The sequence below is a fragment of the Erpetoichthys calabaricus genome, chromosome 14 (assembly GCF_900747795.2).
Source record: "Erpetoichthys calabaricus chromosome 14, fErpCal1.3, whole genome shotgun sequence".
Classification (NCBI taxonomy): Eukaryota; Metazoa; Chordata; class Cladistia; order Polypteriformes; family Polypteridae; genus Erpetoichthys; species Erpetoichthys calabaricus.
In genome coordinates this window covers 83,062,334-83,086,078 of record NC_041407.2, presented here as the reverse complement: position 1 = coordinate 83,086,078, position 23,745 = coordinate 83,062,334, and the positions used below count along the sequence as shown (strand labels likewise).

The 23,745-nt window shown below is 36.9% G+C and overlaps 1 protein-coding gene across 2 annotated transcripts in view; it reads left to right on the top strand.

Annotated features, from left to right (window-relative positions):
- LOC114665214 (uncharacterized) overlaps window positions 1-17,699 on the top strand; it is a 35,681-nt gene extending 17,982 nt beyond the window's left edge. Inside the window, exons 5-9 of one of the 2 annotated variants that reach the window (XM_028819649.2) lie at window positions 1,183-1,292; window positions 4,249-4,522; window positions 9,725-10,110; window positions 13,398-13,724; window positions 17,331-17,699. In XM_028819649.2, the coding sequence (XP_028675482.1) occupies window positions 1,183-1,292; window positions 4,249-4,522; window positions 9,725-10,110; window positions 13,398-13,724; window positions 17,331-17,356 (1,123 nt within the window). In that variant the 3' untranslated portion in view covers window positions 17,357-17,699. Of the gene's footprint in view, window positions 1-1,182; window positions 1,293-4,248; window positions 4,523-9,724; window positions 10,111-13,397; window positions 14,181-17,330 lie in introns of those variants that run through there. The other variant, XM_028819648.2, reaches the window with a different exon arrangement.
- Window positions 17,700-23,745: the final 6,046 nt, after the last annotated feature.

The window sequence follows — 23,745 nt, the reverse complement described above, 5'->3', positions numbered from 1 at the left end:
AGCCTTTCATAATATGTTAGAATTGTACTATTGCATTTATCACAGGACCTGTATGGTAGAGACACATGCTATAACTGACTGCATGTTAAATTTAGGCCACGGTTGAAAAGGGATCCAAAGTAGTGACAAGTGACAAAAAGCTTAAGCTGCCCTGAGGTATAAGGGCTTTCAAAGGGTACATAAGAAAATCCTAGTCTAAAGTCAATTTTGGTAATGAGAGAACATGAGCTGAATTCACAGTTGCTCCAAGATCTTTACGCCTATTTTATATTGGGGGGAAAAAAATCAACTTGTACTGTACAAATTCTGGGATTCATTTTAAACAAGTATATGATCTTGTCAAATCTCCAGATTAGCAATGTAATTATAAGAATATAGTTTAAAAAGAAGAAAAAACAATGCTGTTTTACCAAGAACATGTCAAGAAACCTTGTAAAACCTAATGAGAGCATTGGGAAAAAAAATGTTCAATGTTAAATAAATATTAATGCCCACTATTTTCAGATTCTTGAGTGTCCATGCATTCACAAGCTTTTTTGTTTATTTTCTCTAGACCAAAGTCAAACCTTTTTTTTTTTTTTTTCCAAAATACACCTTGTATAATCAATAACATATAAAGCACTTTTATAAATGTGGCATAACACAAAACTACAATTACTTTCACAGAGCACTAAATTGCTGCTATTACATTCATGTGATTTCTTAATATAAATTCTTGAAATGTACATTTTTATGGTAATTATGATGAACTCTGTTATACTTGGTTATCTGAGGTCATACGTTATGTTGCATATAAATCGTTTTAATGTAGGCCAACATGGTGAAACGGTGTTTACTAATGATCTTTTATACTCCTGAAATGAGGAGACACCACACAGTGAATAACTGTGTTTATATGCAGCCGCTGCCTGTGTTTTGTTCAAGCTTTCTAGGAATACTTTTTCCATGTCCCAAATACTAGTGTGCATGTCTGTGTATTTGGGCCCTTTAAACCAAGACCTCATCCATGACCATCTCCTGCCTTTCAACCAGTGCTCCTTGAATACAGCCAGAGTCAATTCAATGCTTAAAAACAGCTTAAGAAAAGAAAGTGTAGTAATGTATATAGATCATTTAAATGTATACAATATGTGTTTTTTTACTGTTAAACCGATCATATGCTTTTCCTTTCACTTCATTTAGAGGAGGAATACTAGCATCTGTCCATCCCCAGTCAGCTGTATCACGATTGGCAGCTCCGCACAACCAGACACATTTTTCCAACATGGTAAATCTGTCTTCTAGCCCCTCAGGTGAGCAAACTATTCAGAAATCATCACAATTCTTTGTAGTATATAAAGTGTATTTTCAAGATGTCTGACTGTCACGTGCAATTAAAATATACAAACGCAGAATATCACATATTTTTGGGACCCAAATTTGAAAATTATTTCTTCACATTTTTTTTTTATACAACACCTGAATTCTAAAGTTGAGAGAGTTTCAAAAATGAGAACAAAATATGCAAGCTAAACCTAAAAATAAAAACTTAAAATACAATGAATACTTGAGTATTGTCACCTATATACTTATTTAGCAGAACCAACATTGATAGCATGCTGCAGATAGATTAAGGAAAGTCGACCAGTGGTGATTTTTGCTGCCTTCTCCTGGCAGTTTTTGGTCAGACTATGTGTGCCACTGAGAAACTGCTTGCTTACAACAGTTTTCAAATCTTTCTACAGATTGATGAGCAAATTCAAAACAGAACTTTAACTTGGCTACTCGAGGACATTTATTATCTCCTGTTTAATCCACACCAGTATATACGAGTACCACCGTAGTCTTGAATTTCAGTCCTTGAATTTTCATACCTGTTTTGAGTCTAACTGAATAAGTTATTTTATTCAACCATGCTTGCTTGTATTTCAGTCCAAACTCCCATCCTAACATGCTTTATAGACCTAATTAATGGGATTCACTGCACATCCTATTGATACCACCACAGTGGTTTACAATATTTGGTAACTGATTTCTTCAAGTGGACAAGCATCTTCATTACATGTTTGAGAACATCTAGAATTTCTTTGAAATTCCTCTACATTATATTTTTTAGAGTTCTATATCCAAAAATCTCTCAATTAGGTATAAGTATTGTGTTACTCTTGGTAACAGGGCTTCTTTAACAGTTTGTTTATCCTATAAGTTCCTTAATGAACAATATGTATCTATTCAAAAAGATCATGTTCACAATCTATAGCAACACTACAAACACTGTATCAATTGCCAGCTATGTTCACAAAAAATAACACTACACAAAAATTGATTGCAACATTGAATCCCTGCAATACTATTGATCTGTGCACAAAATTGTGATCATTCTGATGAGCTGTTACTCTAAGGAGGTAGAAAATCTAGACAGACTGACCATCAGGAACATTTACAGTGTAGTGGAGTGTAATACCATAGTAATCTTCCTGATACAGAAAGTCTCTCCACCTCTTGACAACAAATATTAAGGTTGTATTTTGGGCAAGTGTACAATTTAGTATATCTGTCTAGGGGCAGACCAGTGGTGTAGTGGTAGGACTGCTTTCTTGCAACAAGGAGGCCAGAGTTTATGTCCAGGCTGCTCCCTATGTGGAGTTTTTTGTTCCCAAGTGAGGTTCCTCTGGATGCTCCCATTTTCTCAAACAGTTCAAAGAGACGTAGGCTGGGTAAATTGGCGATGTTAAATTAGCACAGGTGTGTGTGTGCATTCAAGCTGTGATGGACTGCAATAGCTCTTTCCAGGGATTTTTCCTGTATTGTGGCTTATACTTGCTGTGATAGGCTCTAGTGATGGATGGATGGATATGTCTGTCCAGGCAGGTACATTACAAAGGGTGATTTTAAAATGAAGCTGAAAAGTCCGTGCCCTCCAAAGCTGTCCCATCCCATGATAACAACTGGACCATCTGTACACCAGTTATTTTGTTTTTACTTCAAAATCTATTGTAGAAAACTGCCCCCTAAAAGGTTCTTAACAGGTTGGGAAGTGATAAGTCTTTTGCCCTGCTGTGGTCTTCTTCAGTACACTCATCTTCCTTCCAGTTCTGCTTTTGCCAGCATATAGACTTGCACTAATTCTAATTCTGAGCAATTCTTGTACTTACTCTTAATTTATTAACCTACCCAAATGTCTATGAAAATTTCATGTGCTAGAGTCCAATAAGCACCAAGTAGGCTTTTTTTTTTTTAACGGCCTCAAAAACGGGCTAGTGTTTTTCTCGTAACTCAAAAATGCAATTATCTGTACCATATCAAGTGTCGATTTGAGCATCATCATATGTGTTTGAGCTTATTCTTCATTACTTGTAACTGCAAGTTTCTGTGCTCAACTAACAACATTCTGTGTCATCTTTGTCTGGTTCTCACAAAAGCATTTTTTTAAAGCTGGTCCTTGTCCTTGTTCTTTATGCACAGCCCACTCGCTTTTCTCCAATTGTATTATTAAGTTGTGTTTTACAGAATGGTGCTTGCCTGACAGCATTATGTCATCAAGACAATCGTAGCAGCAGGGATGTTTTGTTACTGTGTTTAACAGGTATTAATGTATGTAACAATGAAACCTCAAAGCTCTTGAATTTTCATTCATGGATACCAATCTATATTACATACACAAATCATACAATATGTCATATGGCGACTTCTGGACAGAATCAATTCATCATGAAGTCCATTTCACAGTTGTATACTTTTTCTTTATGATATGCATGACAAATCTTTTTTTTTTTTTTTTTTGTTAGACCCAAAATCCAGACCAACTTTAAATGACTATTTGTTTTTCTTTTTTTCTGTACTTTTCGACCCTTCATTTATATTTTCATAAGTCTGTCAATATCAGCCATTAAAAGATGAAATTGGTGCTGTTTATTATCCTTGTTTTACACAAGAGTGGTTTGGTAAATCAGTGGATAACACAACATACAAATTTTATTTATGACTATGCAACACTTCATGGTTCTTATGATTAAAATATATGTTGACTTATCTTTCTGATTAGTTTCATGAATAAGTGACTCTTTTCAGCTTCAAACTGAATATTTACTATGCTATAATATTCACCAATTTGAAATAAACTTTTTTTTTTTCTTTTTCCAAAAAAATCATTTTTACTTTACACCTACTATGGCAAGCATTTTGCAAAATATCTGCGTGATAGAAAGTTACATTGCTGTGGGGCTTCCTATTTAATTTTTTAACAGTAGTTGTTTGCTTCCTTAACAGATAAAAGCATCCCAGCTCCAGGGACAATGATGGAGATGACACAAGCAGCCCTGAATCAACCAGTTTCACAGAGCTCCCAAGTGGAGTACTTGCTCACAATTCCCAGTCCACCTCCCCTGCGTCGTGCAAGCCTGCCAATGGGCACCTCCTTCAACCCCACTAACCATCTTGTCCCACTAATGCTTGACACTCCTGAAAGTACTTGTAACCAGTCTGGACAGGAGGGCTCTTCTCGTGAACTTCTCAATTACTCTGTGCAAAGTGATGGATCTGGGTGAGTAAGCGTTCTGTTCTTGATGGGGTTTTGAATGCCTAGCTCAAGTCAAATGTTGTTCTTCACATGTTCAGCTTATTAAAATTAACAATCCGTGTATTCAGTTAGCTAGCAGCACTGAAAAATGCATAGCTTTGCCACTACACATCACCATAATTTTTATTAGAAAAATTGAGTATTGTGGGACATAGAGCACAGATATTATAAGTACCTATAGTTGGAGTCATTGCTTGCTAAATACTACAAGTATTCTCTCCAAAGACTCCTAGATTCCTTTAGGCCTTTGCAGTCATTAGTAAATTTAGTGTGCATCCAGTCATTAAGTTTTTTAAACAGTTGACTTTGCAAAATTTTGTCTTTTAGAAAAGTTTTTAATTCTTCATGCACACTGAAACATAGCTATATATTCTGTGAAGTCTTTACATTAATGAAATCATGCACATCTATGTTAAGACCTATAGAGAAGAAAGCTGCACTGCAATAGATTGTTTCCCTACAATGAAGAAAAGCTAAATGAATCACTTTAAGGTGACGACCAAATAAAACCTTTAGATTGAAATGAAGCAGGTTGAATATATTTAGTTGTACGGTATACTGTATAGGGCTGGTTCTGAAGTGCTGCAGTGGCTGCATATTTTCTTTCAAAATAGATTGTTGCAGTCAGTTACTGCTGTTGAACATGCATCTAATTTAACTGGACGATGTGCCTCTGCCTTCAGTTGCTTTTTCAGAGGTTGCTACTATTGAATGTATCAAACTACAGAGGGCAGAATTCAAAGACACCCCGAAAATCAAAGTGAAAAAATGATGCGGCAGGCTAGTCCATTTTGCCGAAATTTCATTACAGCAACTCAAAATTGTACTCAGTAGTTTGTATGGCCTCCACATGCTTGTATGCATACCTGACAACATCCTAATGAGACAACGGATGGTGTCCTGGGGGATCTCCTCCCAGATCTGGACCAGGGCATCACTGAGCTCCTGGACAGTCTGAGGTGCAACCTGGTGCCATCGGATGGACCAAAATATAATGTCCCAGTGGTGTTCTACTGAATTTAGGTCAGGTGAGCGTGGGGGCCAGTCAATAGTATCAATTCCTTCATCCGCCGGGAACTGCCTGCATACTCTCGCCACATGAGGCCAAGCATTGTCGTGCACCAGGAGGAACCCAGGACCCACTGCACCAGCATAGGGTCTGACAATGGGTCCAAGGATTTCATCCCGATACCTATTGGCAGTCAAGGTGCCGTGGTCTAGCCTGGAGAGGTCTGTGCATCCCTCCATGGATATGCCTCCTCAGACCGTCACTGGCCCACCACCAAAGCAGTCATGCTGAACGATGTTACAGGCATATAACGTTCTCCACGCTTCTCCTCCATGCCCTTGAGACTGTGCTGGGAGACACTGCAAACCTTCTGGTAATGGCACACATTGATGTGCCATCCTGGAGAAGTTGGACTACTTGTGCAACCTCTGTAGGGTCCAGGTATCGCCTCGTCAAAGTCAAAGTGAGCTTTATTGTCATCCCAACCATATACAAGTATACAGATAGACGAAATTGCGAAGCTCAGGATCCACAGTGTAACAACATGACGTGCAAATAATAATTTAAAAATAGAATTAAAGTTTAAATTAAATTTAAATTAAAATTAAAACACAAACAAGACGAGACATTGTGCAAAGACAAGACAAAGAAGTAGCAGCAATATTGACGTGAAGATATGTAATATAATAAAAAATAATTTCTGTATTATCTATTATCAGTGTATGATAATAGTTGTTTAAGACATGTGTAAACAATGACAGGTCAGAATGTTTCACAGCAGAAGGATAACAAGAGTGTCAAAATCCTTAAAGGTCAGTAGGAGATTGTCAGTTCTTTTCTCCCTGCACACTCATCTTTGCAGGACAGTGGCTCACATGTATAAAAGTTTTGTTTTTAGAGGTGGTTGAGGCCGTGTGGAAGATCCCAGGGGGCAGCCTGGTGTTAAGGAGTCTAACAGCTTGGGGGTAAAAATTCTCCTGCAGCCTGGCAGATCTGGCTTTGATGCTGCAGTATCTTCTCTTGGATGGCAGAAGTGTGAAAAGTCCATGTGAGGGGTGTAAGGGGTCCTGCACAATGCTGCAGGCCTTGCGGACACTGCGTTTGTAAAATATGTCCTGTAGTGAAGGGAGAGGCACCCCAATAATGTTCTCTGCTGTCTTCACTATCCTTTGCAGGCGCTTGCAGTCAGATATGTTGCAGTTGCCATACCAGACACTGATGCAGCTGGTCAGAACACTCTCAATGGTGCCTCTGTAGAACATGGTGAGGATGGAAGGGGGAAGATGTGCTCGCTTCAGCCGCCTCAGGAAGTGTAGTCTCTGCTGGGCTTTCTTGATTAGTGATGAGGTGTTATGTGTCCACGTAAGTTCCTCAGTTATGTGCACACCGAGGAACTTGGTACTCCTAACAGTCTCCACATCTAAACCGTTGATGCTGAGTGGGATGTGGGCAGGATGTGATTTTCTGAAGTCTACGATTACCTCTTTTGTCTTGTCGACATTGAGAGATAGATTGTTGTCTTCACACCATGCGGACAGCTGTTCCACCATGCTACCAGTAGTGACACTGACTGTAGCCAAATACAAAACCTGTGAAATAACAGTCAGAAAAGATGAGGAGGGGAAAAATGTCAGTGGCCTCCACCTGTTAAACCATTCCTGTTTTGGGGGTCGTCTCATTGTTGCCCCGCTATTGCACCTGTTGTTGATTTCATTAACACCAAAGCAGCAAAAACTAATTAACATTCCCGTCTGCTACTTAATTGACCAGATCAATAGCCCAGACATTTCATTGACTTGATGCTATTCTCTGATTAAACAGTGTTCCTTTAATTTTTTAGAGCAGTATATTATAACAGACAACAGGCCTCCTCAAATACATACCATAATTGCTAAAAAGAAAGAACTTCTGACCAAAAGATAATGCTAATCCATGGTTCTTGATTATAATCTATAAAAACATCCAGTGTCCCATTGCTTCAAAGTTGACTCATTCTATGCATTTAATTTTCTTTTGAGATGTTTATTTTTAAGCACAGAAGACACTCCAGATTTAAGAGAGCAGACTTTGCTCTTTATAACATTGAGCATACAGCTTCACTTGGACGATTTTATCTAGGTGGGCTCTTATTTTAAATAAGTATTGCGTTGTATAGGTATCTACTTAGACATGTAACCAGTAAAAATACACCATCCAAGAGTTGTCTCCCAACAATGTATCTGTTCTTTTTATTTGGTTTTTATTATGCTTAAGTATTATAATTATAACCTTTATATAACTATACATTGAAATCGTTTTACTATATACACAAATTATAAAGTGCACATATTATTTTCATGCATAGATGGTTCTCTGTAGAATTCGACTTATAGCATGAACCAAATAATATACTGTAGTTTTATTGAAAGTGAATTTAATGCTAGCACAGCAGCACTCACTTGGAAAATCACATATGATTAATTGGTTGGTTTATTCTCTTTAGAAGATGAAGACATGTTTTTTTCTTAATTCCAAGCTTTATATGAAAAATATTGTCAATGAAATAAAAATTCAGATGCAAGCTGAGGTTAACCAAATCACTAGAACCATATAAAACAATTTGTACTGTAATATTGTCAAATTTATATTCTTTTCTTTGCTACTTGCACAGCCCAAGTCTTGAAAACAGACATTTTAGAGGTTCAAATATAACATAACATAATCCATTTCAGGTTTCAGGAGGGGCTGAGGCCTATCTATGCAGCAGTAAATGCAGTCCACGAAACAATAGCCCTGTATTCACACCTACAAGCATACAGGGACAATTGGAAATCACCAGTTAGCCTAATCTTTACATCTTTTGGGCTGTAGAGGGAGGCCAGTGTACCTGGAGGAAAACCCATGAGGCCACAGCAAGAATGTGCAAAGAGCGGGCAGAAAATGATGAGGTGGGGAATTTGAACTGACAACAGTAGATCTGTGAGGTATTGGTGCAAGCCATTGCTCCACTGAACCTAACTACTTCAAATATAGTGTGCTTAAACATGTTCAAATCAAATTATACAGTGTTTCTCAGTTTTAATTTAGCGTCATCCATAATCCCTCTGCATTAACAAAAATGTTCACCTGATAAAGTGAAGCATAGTCTCAAATTCAGTCCCAGCAATGTCTGGATTTGACATGCACCATAACTCAAATATTTACCTTATTATGTGTTTGCAGTTATTTTTCCATGAAAATGTTTAAAAAGGTAGAATGAAAATATTAAAAGAAAACCACATAAGGTCTTACCTGAAATGCACAGTATTTATAAAAAAAAAAAAAAAAAAAAAAAAAGGCACTTCAATATTTTAAAATGAATGTAACATATAAGAAACATCATTGCTTGCAGACAATCTCTATAAATGACAACTAAATACATATTTTAAACCTCTCTAGAACAATGCTCACACCCCCAGAAAAGGTGTTTTGCACTGCTGAGGCTGTGTGCAGTCCAGGTTAAGAACAATCAACTTTAAACAATGATTCACAATAAAATAGCATTTGTAACATTTAAGTTTTTTTTCCCCATTTCATTCATTGTATGTGTAAAATATTCATAATTCAGATTTTTTTTTAAATGTGCTGCTTAGCAAATAAAAAAATTCCTAAACCATTTTAAGATGAATACAAAAAATGTAGCTGATATTAGTATGACAGCATTTTTAATTTTCATGCTTACTAGGTGATGGGATTTTTAAAGTGAAAATTTTAAAGACAATATCAAATTTGCTGATGCTCAATGTGTCGCATCACATTGTGACTATTGGTCAGATCTTAACACTCAATTTCCCCCATAGTCACACTTCTTCTGTTCTCTGTTTACCTTTTCATCCATTACTAGAAACCATATAAACCATATACTGTACTTGTTCCAAGTCTCCTTACAAATTTTACATTCCATTCTGAAGTAAGCAATGGCAATATTCAGATGTAGGGTTTACTGAAAGTTGGTGATAAGAGATGTGTAATATTCTTTTTTGTATTTTACCATAAATGTAGGTACCTTTTATATATAATTTTTATCAAATGGATTTAATGTCCTTTTACATAGTGAATTGTGTAGATTATGATAAAAGTATTTTTCTTGTACTTCTTACTATCATGGATAAAAAATGTATTTATTTTTTCTTCCATAGCTCTCTTTGCGACTACACTGATCATCTCACCACTTCTATCAAGGTGGAACCACAGCACTATATGCAAGGTCCACAGAATTCCACTCCCATGGCATCTTACCAGCTAGGACAATTTGCACAGCAACATGCTGGGCTGCTGCCAGCCCACAGCTTAAATCATGGCCAGCTTTCACAATATCAGCGGTTCCCCTTCCTCAACACCAGCTATCAAACTAATGTGAGCCTTGCACCAACACCTCCAGTTGATTCCACTGCATCCTTTCTTAACTTTGGAGCTTCAAGTGCCATTACCAATTCTGGGATCCTGACATATACAGCTGGAAATGGCCGTGGATATTATCAAGGCCAATCTGGAAACCAGATTCTTTTGCAGCAAGGCATGCACGGTGGGTGTGTAATTTGAAAGTGCCTTTAAGATGCTTTTAGGACTATTTTTGTCACATGAATTTTTCATGAAATACAGGTAAACCTATTGGAATGAAAAAATATACTGTATATAGACTAATGAAAAGGTAAATACCAAATTAACATGTTTTGGGCCATTGTACATTTCATATCCAATCCATGAGTGTCATGTCAACTCTAGAATGATTACAATAAATATTAAAATACTTCTATCATGTAACTAATTAATGCTTTTACTTCTCAAACATGGTCTTAGTTTCCATAGTATTCTCATATATTCTGCAAGTACATAAATTCTCAAATGACTGCATTGATCTTCCTGCTTTGCATTGGCATGGTTTGGATTCTGATGTGGCCTTGTCATACAAAAAGGCATTATATAAAATACAAGTTAAGCGGATGGTCTGTTAAACATTGGCCACATTAGGGTACAAGGTTCTCAAATAAAGATAATGCTTCTGAATAAGAATGGATTTTTAGGATAAAAGATTTATGCATTTAATATTAACACGACTTTGGGGATACAGTTCTCCAGATTTGACATGGTTGTGTGTTTTTATTTTTCAAAAATATTTACATTTTCTAGAGTACTGGCCTCTATTCTTTCAATTGAGTTCATCTGTACTTTTTGAAGCTCCTCGTAATGGAATTATATGTAAAGGTGCTGTGTAAAATAAAGTTTGAATTGTTTTTTCAAACTTGTAAATAGGCAATAGGATTCACAGATACAAGACAAACTTTGACATGTTCTCTAGTCCTCCTACCAGCATGTTTAATTGCTATGCTAAATTAAATTACAGGCAGAGAGAATTAGTGATTTAGGAGGCAGATCAACTGTTTCTTAGTCAAGTACCTACCACTCAGTCTGTGAGCATGAGCAAGTCACTTAACTGGCCTGTATTACAGTTTATACAATAGCTTTGTACTTGTAAAGTGCCTTGAGATGGTTCTGTTATAGAAAGACTAAATGAAAGAAAAGTGTTAACATAGACAATTGATTAAGTGTATTTTTATTTGTTAATTAGACAATAATTGTTGATCTCCATGTAACTTAACAAGTTAACTTGTTTACTAGTAGTACATTAATAATAATTAACAATAATAATAATATGTGATTCTACAGACTGTTTAAAGAGAGGTTAAATAGATATTATTTTATATATGTTTTATGCACTTAATATATCAGTTGTCATTTTTCTGTATTTTTATTCCTGTTTATGCATTGCTGATCTAAATGTATACAGAGATTTGGTTGCATTGGTACAAAGAGTAATTCAACCAAATATGATATGCTTCAGAACATCCATACTTAAATTCTTATCCTACATCTGTCAAGACTATCATAATCACACACTTGTCAACTGATGCAGATGAATACACAATCACAACATCTCTAACAACTCTGTACTTATTTGCCTTAAATCCACTAAATAAGATTAAGATATCTGTCCAAACAGCTGTGGCATGTTTGTGAAGACAGGCAGTAGAGAGGAATGGGGAAAAAATAATACAGACACAATTTATTGTGTCCTGCTAGAAGAAGTAAATTGTATTTGGCAGAGTCTGCAATGCTTAATCAATTAGAATCACAATAGAAAATTGGCAAAAGAATGCAAGTAATTATTGTTCTGACTGACCCCATAGTGATTACTGTATACAGTCTTAAAAAACCTACAAACAAAAAATGAAAAACAATATTGTTGTTATTATACTACACAAATGATTACTGGATCATTGTCATAAAAAATTAAAATTATACTTAAAAATTAAAGCTATTAAGTAAAAATATGTAAAAAAAAAAAAAAAAAAAAAAAAAATTCAAGACAAATATTAGTTTCAAAACTGACAATGTTTACTCAATAAATCTCAGTTTAGTTTGTATTTAGTATGAATTATAATATTAAATAGACTTTAGTATTATGATTAAAACCTTTCTATTTCAACTATCATCTGTTATATACATAACACATACAGGAAACATTCCCCTATTTATAGATACATTACACTTCATGATTCCTGGAGCTTACATACAGCTCTCCAGTTGTAAAAACTTTTGTTACGGCGTTTTCACAAGGTTTATGTATACAAAGCTGACAATATTTCACCTTTCTTCCATTTATGGTATTTGGAATCCACAAGGAAAAAAAATTATCAGCCCAGATGTAAATGTAGTGAAAATAGTGTGTACAGTATCTGGCAACTACATTCAGATGTGTGTGGTACTACTTAAGGGGCATTTTTGTTTGTTTTTTATAAGCTAATAAGCACAAGTGTTTGTAGACAACAGTAATAATTAACTACTGAATGCAACATTTTAGGCTAATAGTGAAAACTGGTGATTGTACAGATGAAGAGATAATGACACGCTTTTAATAGTCCAGGTAAGGCTAGCTGACTCAATTGTAGTCCTTGTGCATAACAGTGTTATCAAGCAGCAAAAAGGCCTTCAAAAGTCATTAGAAATTACTGCTGGATGTCCTTAACAGCCCCAGGCTTTGGCAAATCTGCTGTGTTTTCACTCTAAAATGTTCACCAAATGTAAGACTGATAAAACAAAAGCCTAATGTGCAGAAAGTATGTAAATGTTTCCTGGCCTTTATCCATAAGATCGACATATGTATTAAGCTGCCTTTACTTCTTTACTATTGAAGTACATGCCAGCATCCTCTGATTTAAGTGTCTTTCTCTGTCTATACTTACTAATTTTCCTGTAAGTCTAATGTTTGATTAAATACGCAGACTAGCAACATCCAGAAGTAAACAGCAAAGAAAAAAAATCACCAATCTGGTGGAAAAGTTTGAAGTTTATTAACATATTTAGTTTGAACATAAAACAAAAATCTTCAAAAGTGATACTTTAATTTATCAATTTCGGTCCATTAGGTAATAGTTGGGATGTTACCATATTTCTGATCTTTAATAGTTGGATGACATCCACTTCAGCTGTGTTAATATTAGTGTGTGTCAAAGGTTCTTTCACCACTTTATGTGAAGTATGGTTTTTCTGGTTTTGCTTTTGAGGGCACTGACTTCTAATTTCTTCTGAGCTTTGGGGATACTATTCTTGTTTTACTATTTAGAGGGAAGAATTGTGCTGCCTCAGTGTTTATCCATGCTTCTTGGAATTTTTAGATTCTCTCCTTTTAGTCTCCTGAAGTTGATTTAACCAGCATAATGTTTTCTGGCTTCTTGTTGTGTTTTTCTTTTTATATATACTTCCTTTACAGCTATAATTGAAGTGTCTTTTTTGTTTTTGATGATGTTACAGCATTTCAGACATTTCCTTGGAGTGACATGTACAGCCAACCCAGCCAGTTTACTTCATCATTGTATCAAAGAGGTCTGTATCCAGGGCTAACCCGTCCTGCTGACCCAAGCCTGTATCAGCCCACGTCCAGCCAACACTTCATTCAAGTCCAAAGACCTACCTCTTCAACTGCAGCCTCTCAGAGTTTGTTCCAGGGGACCCAGAGGATTGTTCCCCCACAAAATTTGTACCAGACTTCCCGGAGCTCACGAGCAGAGTTCCAGTCAACTGAACACTCTGATTGCCAGGGTGGGAGTGGTGTTAAAAAGGAAGCGGACTCTAACAACAGTAAGTGTGATTATGATACAATAGAACAACCCTTAGCAGAGAGCACTGAATCTCAACCATCTCAAGAGTCAGACTGGCTAAAATGGAGTCCTGATTTTGAGGAAGACTTCTCTCCTATATGTTTTTAAGGTTTTATTTTTTTTTCCTTTTAATGCAAGTTAAAAATCCAAAGAAACACACCTTATTCTGTTTCTAATTGTGTCGCACCTTCTGTGACTTAGTTAGGATTCTTGCTTCCCCCCCCACCCCCTATTTCCAGAAATAATGCCAAGAAGAGTGTAAGAGTTAGGGGGATGGAAGGTGTTGTGAATTTAGTTCAACTTACAGTGCACACATAACAGAGGGAGCAGCTGATGATAGAAAAATACTGAAAATGCAGTCATTGTCTTGGCACATTACGGTATATGTTGATTATAAGGGTTTAATCCGTCAGGTATTAAGCATCCACAAACTTGAACTGCGCAAAGCAAAAAATGTATTTGTACATTTATAAACATGTTTATAATATTTGTAATAGTGTGTGTGTGTGTGTGCATACGAGATAATACAAACATGTACTCTATGCTGTATGTATACATCTGTGTGTGTGTAGTATATGTATGTGTATCTGTATATGTGTATAAAACTACCAATACAACATATATGTGTATACATATATTTCATGTGTTTAAAAATTAATTTTCATTTGAAATATTATTTTATAGTAATTTTTTTTTTTTCCAACCAGAAAAAAGTCATTTATTCCCTCTTAAATCTTGAGTGACACTAGCAAAATGCCAGTCCAATGACAAGTATGGTCCTTTTCTTTTTTTAGGAACACATCTCTCTTACTTTAGACCTATTCAGTTTGGTACAAGTATAGTTAGGAAAGATGGAAAAGGTACAAAATATGTGTTGGTGTCCACAGATCTTGAAGCCATTAATCTTGAATAATGGGCAGAGTATAGATGTGTCTGTGATTAAACACTCTTATCTTTTTATCTTTATAGTCTCTCAATTGAAATTTACACATTTTATTCAATGCTTAAATGGTGGGACTCTTTTGACTATTTTCTTTAAATACGCTACCATTTTTCCTCAGTCATTGCCAGATTTCAGGCTTGCTTGTGAAAGACAACAGCTTTCTGGTAGATAGTTTTTTTTTTTCTGTGTTTTTTTTTTTTTTGTAAGGGATTGAAATGTATAACTTTCAACGACTTCTTCTACTTTCAGTTTAACAAAGTATACATCATGACTAATATTTCTTCACATTCATAAATCTTATTAAAGTTAACTATTTTTGTCCTGTTGTTGAGAGTGATTTTCATAAATATGCTAGTATTGTGAAGCAGGAATGTTTCAGCAGAAGACACCTTAAGCGTTTACTTAACTTGGTCTCTCTTTTTCTTATCTTCACTTCTTTATTTTGTCAACAACACTTAACTAAGCAAGGAGGCACTTGTCTGAGTACAGTACTACTGTATTCCACGTTCCATTTTCCCAGCATTTAGATTACTTCTTTTTTATGGTTCTTTTGTGCGATTTTCCTTTTCCTTTATCAAAATATATATACTGTTGGTTCTCCTATTTATTATTTTTTAACTTTGTTTGTGTATACCTGCAACATATTATTTATTTTCCTGTCATTCCTGCAAAGAAGTTGGCTGATAGCTGATTGTGGTTTTTTTTTTTTTTTGTTTGAATTGCTGTGTCAGGAAGTACTGGCTGATGCAGATAAATAAATATGTGCATTTGGTTAGATGTTGACACAAAATAAGATGAACTCATTATTTAACACACAAAAAAAGGATCAAACAAATTAATTTAAGTCCACAAACTGTATTTTTATTTAACATTTATACCACGGACTGAAGTGGGGCATTGCTTTTGCTTTTTGCAGGTTTTCTTTTGGGTTTAGTTCTGTGTGTGTGTGTGCGTGTGTGTGTGCGTGTGTGTGTGCGTGTGTGTGTGTGTGTGTGTGTGTGTGTAATCAAACCTCACTGATGTTTTGATAAAGCTAGTCCAGTATTTTAAATATGCTGGTAAATAATACTATTTGTATTCTAGTGGGTAATGGATTAATCTTAAAGTAATCTTTTGCTGAAAACATTTCAGATGTACATTTATTGCCCTGATTATCAATTATCAGTGAAGGATGTGGGGAAAGGAGCATTCCCCATTAGATTTTTTTTTTTCAATAAAATAAATTAATTTCAAAAAATTTTTAATGATCAATGCATACTGCTGATGCGGTAAATATTTTGATATGGAGTGCAAAATGACTTTTTTTACAGGTTTGTATTTGAAATAGCAAGCTGCACATTTAGATTGTGGAGCAGTTTTTTATGTTCAGTTCAATGTAGACTTTAACAGAATTTAACACGTAGACATCGCCATATGTCATATGGTCTTGCAAGAGAGTACACTTAGCAAATCCTTTTTGTTTTTTTGTTTTTTTTTTGTGGATTTTTAAAAAATTGTTTATAGGAAGAATTGTTTCTGCAAGCCTTGGCTACTGCATCTGTAGACATTGCATTCTAAATTACAATTTCTGGGTGCTTGAGCTATTTATATCTGAAAACAAAATGAAAATGTGTGCGTTTCTTCTTCCTTTTTTATAATCTTTTTTCCATTGAAGACTTTTATTTATTATGTAAATTTAAATTTATACAATTGTTTGTTTTCTTGAAACTCCTGTTTAGTGCTGCCTGAGTGTAAATGTAATGACAAATGTCAATGTGTTCTCTTGCATCAATAAATGCTAAATAATAAACTATGCATGGTTAATATTTTTCCCCTTTATTATGAAGTATTTTTGAAATGTATTCCCTTTCTGTATACAGTTAGTCATAGCTGAGGCTATAGTGAATTTCCAATGTAGGAAAGTTAATATTCTTTTATAATGTAGCTGGATCATTATTATTATATGCTTTACTGTATACTCTGAATAATACAGTATATTGGTAATACATTAACCACAATGTTCTCACAATGGGAAAATGCCATATCTGAAAGTTTGTTTCACCTCGTCCTCAGTTTCAAGGAATCACTCCTGCTTTCCATTACATTTGTCCTTAGTAGCCTCCTTTTAATTTGCACATAAAACTAAGCAGTTCCTCACTAAACTGTACTTCTACAAAGTGACTAATATTTTTAGTCCTCTAATAGAGACAGAGGGCTAAAAAAAATCACCTCTGCCTGTTTTTTGTAGCTACATCTCTCTTTTACGGTCCTTATTCCATAGGCAGAGCTGCATAAGTGAATGTATCTATGTAAGAACATGTTTGGCATTATGTAAAGGTTTCAAATAGTGCATTGAAATGATAAAGAAATGTTAGCAGTAATTGTGTTTGTATGCTACTGTAGCTCATACTTGAACTACATTAATTGCTTATTGTAAAAAACACTTTTATGACTTAACCACTTTTCTTTGACATGTTGTTTATGAGAACAATTGACCATCGTTTTTGACATCTTTATAGCTGCTCATTTTAAGTTCAACTTGACAGAGAGGCAGACTAGAAGTTAACATCAAAAATAAAGAAATGAGAGCGCATACACAGAGTACATATTTTCGGCAGTGCAAACTGATCCGATTGTTACTTTTTCTCTCTCTTTCTCTCTCAGATTTCAATCAAGAAATGGACAAGTAAGTCCAGTAGAGTGGTGGAGACGTACAAGCTGTGGAAGGCGATGGGCCATTGTCTTTGTAAAGATGCTTATTGTCTTTCTTTTGCGTTTACTCGCACGTTTAGCACTTGATATGCAGGTTTATTTGTGTGTGTGTTTGTTTTGTTTTGAATTGTTAAAAATGACTGATATTTATTTTGAAATTGTGACATCTGAAAACAAAAGCATAGGCAGGATGTAGCTGATCTGAAATCTAACTACAGGAAAGTTGCACTGACACCCTGAACTTGCTGTTTTGGAATAAAATGTATATGATTAAGTAAGGAAAATATTTTCTGAGTATTGTTTACTAAAGTGAATTGGAGCATTATCAAATAAAGCTTGGACATGGTTTCTTTGTTATGAATCTTAGTGGCAAAAGTGTCATTATTTTATACATTGTTAGAAGATTGAAATATATTGTTTTGTTGGAATATTGAAGTCTACTATGTGATAAGAGTATTAGTCATTCATCTCCTTTTTATTTTCTCTTAAAGCTGACAGTTTATGAAGTTGTCACAAAAGACCCCAGTCTGTCTGTTTTAGAACCAATTATAAAAAAATGTGTCTTTATTAGATACAAAATTATTGAAGATACGCCTGCATGTTATAGGATGGCAAGATGGGTTCAGTGCACTCTGCACATGAAGCATCAAGAGCTTTGAATGTGGAAATACTTTTAAAAGATCACAAACTTGCATCATTTTTTCCTTCCAGTTAGTCCTGGCATTGTCCTGAAATTAGGCAAATCTAACCTTGTTGCCAAGCAACAATGAACAGAAATAAGTCGGTCAGAACTTGGGTAGCAAAGATGAATTGTGATTCTACTGGATAATAAGGGACCTGGGTCATGGTGAGAACTTTCTTTTTCACATGTTGGTATTTGTTGAATTCTTTCATTGAATAAATAATAATTAATTATTTAAAACCTAATCTGTTATATGTTCTTTTCCACATGAGGTAGGATTTAATTAATTTTAGAATATGGTGAAGAATTGATGATTGTTTTTACTATTACGGTAGGTTAAAGCATATAGTTACATTTTCATATGAGTAAACTCAGTAAAAGTATAAACAGGTAAAAAGGCTGATGTTTTGTATGGCTGACAATCGCCATTCTTAATGTGGTCACAATCTGACCTGCCCAACAAGTGTACATCCTATTTTATGTGGCTGTATGGCAAATCTGCGGAAATTTGCTGATGAAGTGTTTCAGTCCAGGGTGCAGTATGTCAGCAGAAGCAGAAAGTGGCCCATGTGCTTTATATTGTAGTTTACTGTCGGTTTTTGAGGGATAAAAGCTGTTGTGAGTTACCGTGTGTGGTGCGATCTTAGGGTGCTCCCCTCTGTATGTGAGATTTTTTCGTGATGTACACGTGAGCCTTTATTCATGTTGTGGTACTTTTAATGATCAGTAAAAATTGTCTCAAAGTTCTTGTTTTCAGTACTGGTGTTTTTTGCAGAACTTGGAATCATAAATACGGCCTGCCAAGGTGTTTACAGAGAGCTGTCTTCAGCACCATAAAGCTTGAATGGTTTGACTCGGCTGGGACTGGTTTTATGAAGTCATTTACTGCTTTCATTATTTATTATTGTTATTATTTTTAAATAACTTTTATTCAGTTTAATATGGACTTTAGATTCATCTTTGTTATTTTTTTGGCATACAGTTCTGTCCATGCTGAGGCTAAATGCACAAATTTGCTTAAGTAACTGATAATCTTGTCAGCTAAATGATTACAATGAACACCAAACCCTGCATCCTCCATCCTGAGTAATACTTAAGATGTTGAAGCTGAGGTCCTAAGGACATCTGTTTCAAGTCCTAAATTCTTGTTCACTGCCTGGCCTAAATGTTACTGACATATCGATTCCTGGTACAAGGTATTGAATATCTTCATGTACAGGTAGCAGTGTATTTTACAAAAATGTGCTGCTTAACTATATTTACTGTGAAGAACATCATATAAATTATGACTAAATTGACATTTAACAATTGGAAAAGTGATTTTATTGGCAAATTTCATTGAATAGGTTGACATTTGCTGTTATTTCGTGTTGCACTATAAAGTGTAGCCCCTTTCTCAAAGAATACTTAGCTGACGGAGGTGTATAGATACATTCTGAATCCTGCTTAATCCAGTCTGGGGTTGTATGCTCTGGAAGCAGTACAAGGCAGAAGCTGGGGGACACCCTGGACAGATGCACACCCACACTGGAGTCTGTCATTTATGCAATAACAGTCCCCTTGGTTTAGGACATACCATATAGAATCCTTGGAAAGACAAACTGTATAATTAAAGACCTCGAAAAGCCTGCATAGCCATTGTTCTCACTTCTTCTTTCTGGCAAACAGTTCAGGATTATTGGCATTCATATAAGTAGTGACCATAACATCACTGAACAGTCAGTCAATGTATATAAACAAGTATAGAGAGTGTGTGTGTATGTATGTGTATATATATATATATATATATATATTTACACACACCAATCAGCCACAACATTAAAATCACCTGCCTAATATTGTATAGGACCCCCTCCTGCCACCAGAACAGCTCTGACCCATCGAGACATGCACTTCAGAAGACCCTTGATGGGCTCTTGTGCTATCTGGCACCAATATACCTGACATTGCTTATAAAAATGAAGGGAACTCTTAATCACCACCGTCTAACACCAAGTCAATTAAGTTTCAGGGATATCGATGTGTCCAGTTAGAGAGTGTAAGCGATTGTGAATCAACTTTATCTGCAAATGAAAGCAACAGCTGGTCCACTGGAGAGGCAAAAACAAGACAACCCTCAGAAAGGGACTAGTTTTGCACTCCACAGACAATTGCTCTTTCCTTATCCTTCTTGACTGATGATTTTCTAGTTTTGTGTTGTGCTAGTGTCCTTCACTCCTAGTAGCATGAAGCGATACCTGCAGCCAATTCAGGTTGCATAGGTAGTTCATGTATGGCATATCCATATGTGCCGTAGCAAGAAGGTTTGAGGTGTCTCCTGGCACAGTCTCAAGAGCATGGAGGAGATACCAGGAGACAGGCCGTTACATGAGGAAATCTGTACAGGGTCATAGAAGGGCATCAACCCAGCAGCAGGATACTGGTATCTACCCCTTTGTATGAGGAGGAACAGGAGGAGCACTGGTAGAGCCCTAAAAACTTACCTCCAGCTGGCTGCTGGTGTGCATGTTTATGACCATACTGTCACAAACGGACTGCAAGAAGGCCTGGCATCCTTTAGTGTAATGAATTATTATTATTATAGTGGGACCTGTGCTCACAGCAGCTTGATTGGCATTTGCCAGAGAATACATGATTGACAGCTCCGCCATCGGTGCCCCATTCTTTTCACAGATGAGAGCAAGTTCATACTGAGCACATGTGACGGATGTGAAGTCTGGGGACACCGTGGTGAACATTATGCAGTCTGCAACTTCATCCAGCATGACCAGTTTGATGGTGGGTCAATAATAGTCTGGGGAGGCCGCCCTTGGAGGGTTGCACAGACCTCCACATGCTAAGCAACAGTACTGTGACCACTGTTAGCTACTGGGATGAAATCCTTGCAGCCATTTTCAGACCTTACACTAGTGCAGTGGGCCCTGGATTCCTCCTGGTCCAGGACAATGCCCATCCTCATCGCCAGATTGTGCATGCAGTTCCTGGATGATGAAGGCATTGATGCCATAGACTGGCCCTCATGTTCCTCAGACCTGAATCCAAATGAGAACCTCTGGGATGATGTGTATTGGTACATCTGATGCTGCCAAGTAGCTCCACAGACACGGCTAAGGGGCTCACTGATGCCCTGAGCCAGGTCTTGGAGGAGATCCCCCAGGACACCATCTCAGCAGTAGCATGCCCAGACATCAGGATTGCATACAGGCACATGGGGGCCATACACACTGCTGAGTTACATTAGGAGTTGCTGTGATGAAAATCCAGCAAGTCAGAGCAGCCTGTGATTTCAATTTTTGACTTTGATTTTCAGTGTAATGTTGAATCCAAACATCAGTGGGTTGGTGATTTTGCTTTCCAATGACTGTTGCTACATTGTTTTGATCTCAAAGAATTACACAGCATTACTCAGTAAATATTTTCCACCTGAATATTTTGGTCATTGAGATCCAATGTTTGATTTAAGCGTTCCTTTAATGTTTTTGAGCAGTACAGAATGTTAGCAGCAGATCCTTTAAGTCGTGTAAGCTGCGAGGTTCTGCCCCCATGGATTGGACTTGCTTGATCAGACTGATATCTGGGAAATTTGGAGGCCAATTGAACACTTTGAACTCCTTGTCCTGTTCCTTAAACCGTTCCTGAACATTTTTTTTCCCCAGTGTGGCAGGGTCCATTACCCTGCTGAAAGAGGCCACTGCCACTCCCATCTCACCTGGGAATACTGTTGCCATGAAGGGGTGTTTGTCTTCTGCAACAATCTTTAGGGAGGTGGTACATGTCAAAGTAACATCCACACAAATGCCAGGACCCGAGGTTTTCCAGCAGAACATTGCACAAAGCATCACACAGCCTCTGCCGTTTTGCCTTCTTCCCATAAGTACATTCTGATGCCAACACACAGACACCAGGCCATCCACGTCACCCCATTAAAAAAAAAAAAAAAAACGTGATTTGTCAGAGCAGGCCAACTTCTCTCATTGTTCCATTGTCCAATTCTTACATTTTCAAACCTGTTGTAGACCCTTTTGGCAGTGGACGGCATCAGCTTGGTCATTCTGGCCGGACTGCAGCTAAGCAGCGCCATGCACAGCAAGCAGCAATGTACTGTGTGTTGTGGCTCCTTTCTCTCAGGCCAGCATTACGTTTTTCATCAGTTGCTCTTGTGTGTGATTGGACCAGACAGGCCTGCCTTTTCTCGCCATGTGTATCAGTGAGCCTTTGGTACCCATAAGCCCATTGCCAGTTCACCAGTTGTCCTTCCTTAGACCACTTTTGGCAGGTACTAGCCACTGTGTACCAGGAACATCCCACAAGACCTGCCGTTTTGGAGATGCCCTGACCCAGTCATCTAACCGCCACAATCTGGCCCTTGTCAAAGTCGCTCAGATCCTGAGGCTTGTCCATTTTTCTTTCTTACATTACCTTCAAGAACTAACTGTTCTCTTACTGTCTAATGTATCCCTGCCCCTACTGTGAGCTCCACTTTCGTGAGGAGTTGAATTGGTTTAGAACTTCCAGAGTGAGTGAACCGTCTGATTGTTCTCTCCTACTCTTTAGCCAAATTTACTCATGGCTGTCTACAGATGTGTTTTACAGTCATATGAAAAAGTTTGGGAACCCCCCCCTTAATTCTTTGGATTTTTGTTTATCATTGGCTGAGCTTTCAAAGTAGCAACTTCCTTTTAATATATGACATGCCTTATGGAAACAGTAGTATTTCAGCAGTGACATTAAGTTTATTGGATTAACAGAAAATATGCAATATGCATCATAACAAAATTAGACAGGTGTATAAATTTGGGCACCCCAACAAAGATATTACATCAATACTTAGTTGAGGCTCCTTTTGCAAATATAACGGCCTCTAGACGCCTCCTATAGCCTTTGATGAGTGTCTGGATTCTGGATGGAGGTATTTTTGACCATTCGTCCATACAAAATCTCTCCAGTTCAGTTAAATTTGATGCCTGCCGAGCATGGACAGCCTGCTTCAAATCATCCCATAGATTTTCGATGATATTCAAGTCAGGGGAATGTGACGGCCATTCCAGAACATTGTACTTCTCCCTCTGCATGAATGCCTTTGTAGATTTTGAACTGTGTTTTGGGTCATTGTCTTGTTGGAATATCCAACTCCTGTGTAACTTCAACTTTGTGACTGATGCTTGAACATTATCCTGAATAATTTGTAGATATTGGGTTGAATTCATCTGACCCTCGACTTTAACAAGGGTCCCAGTCCCTGAACTAGCTACACAGCCCCACAGCATGATGGAACTTCCACCATATTTGACAGTAGGTAGCAGGTGTTTTCCTTGGAATGTGGTGTTCTTCTTCCACCATGCAAAGCGCTTTTTGTTTTGACCAAATAACTCAATTTTTGTCTCATCAGTCCACAGCACTTTGTTCCAAAATGAATCTGGCTTGTCTAAATGAGCATTTGCATACAACAAGCGACTCTGTTTGTGGCGTGAGTGCAGAAAGGGCTTCTTTCTCATCACCCTGCCATACAGATGTTCTTTGTGCAAATTGCGCTGAATTGTAGAACGATGTACAGATACACCATCTGCAGCAAGATGTTCTTGCAGGTCTTTGGAGGTGACCTGTGGGTTGTCTGTCACCATTCTCACAATCCTGCGCATATGCCACTCCTGTATTTTTCTTGGCCTGCCAGACCTGCTGGGTTTA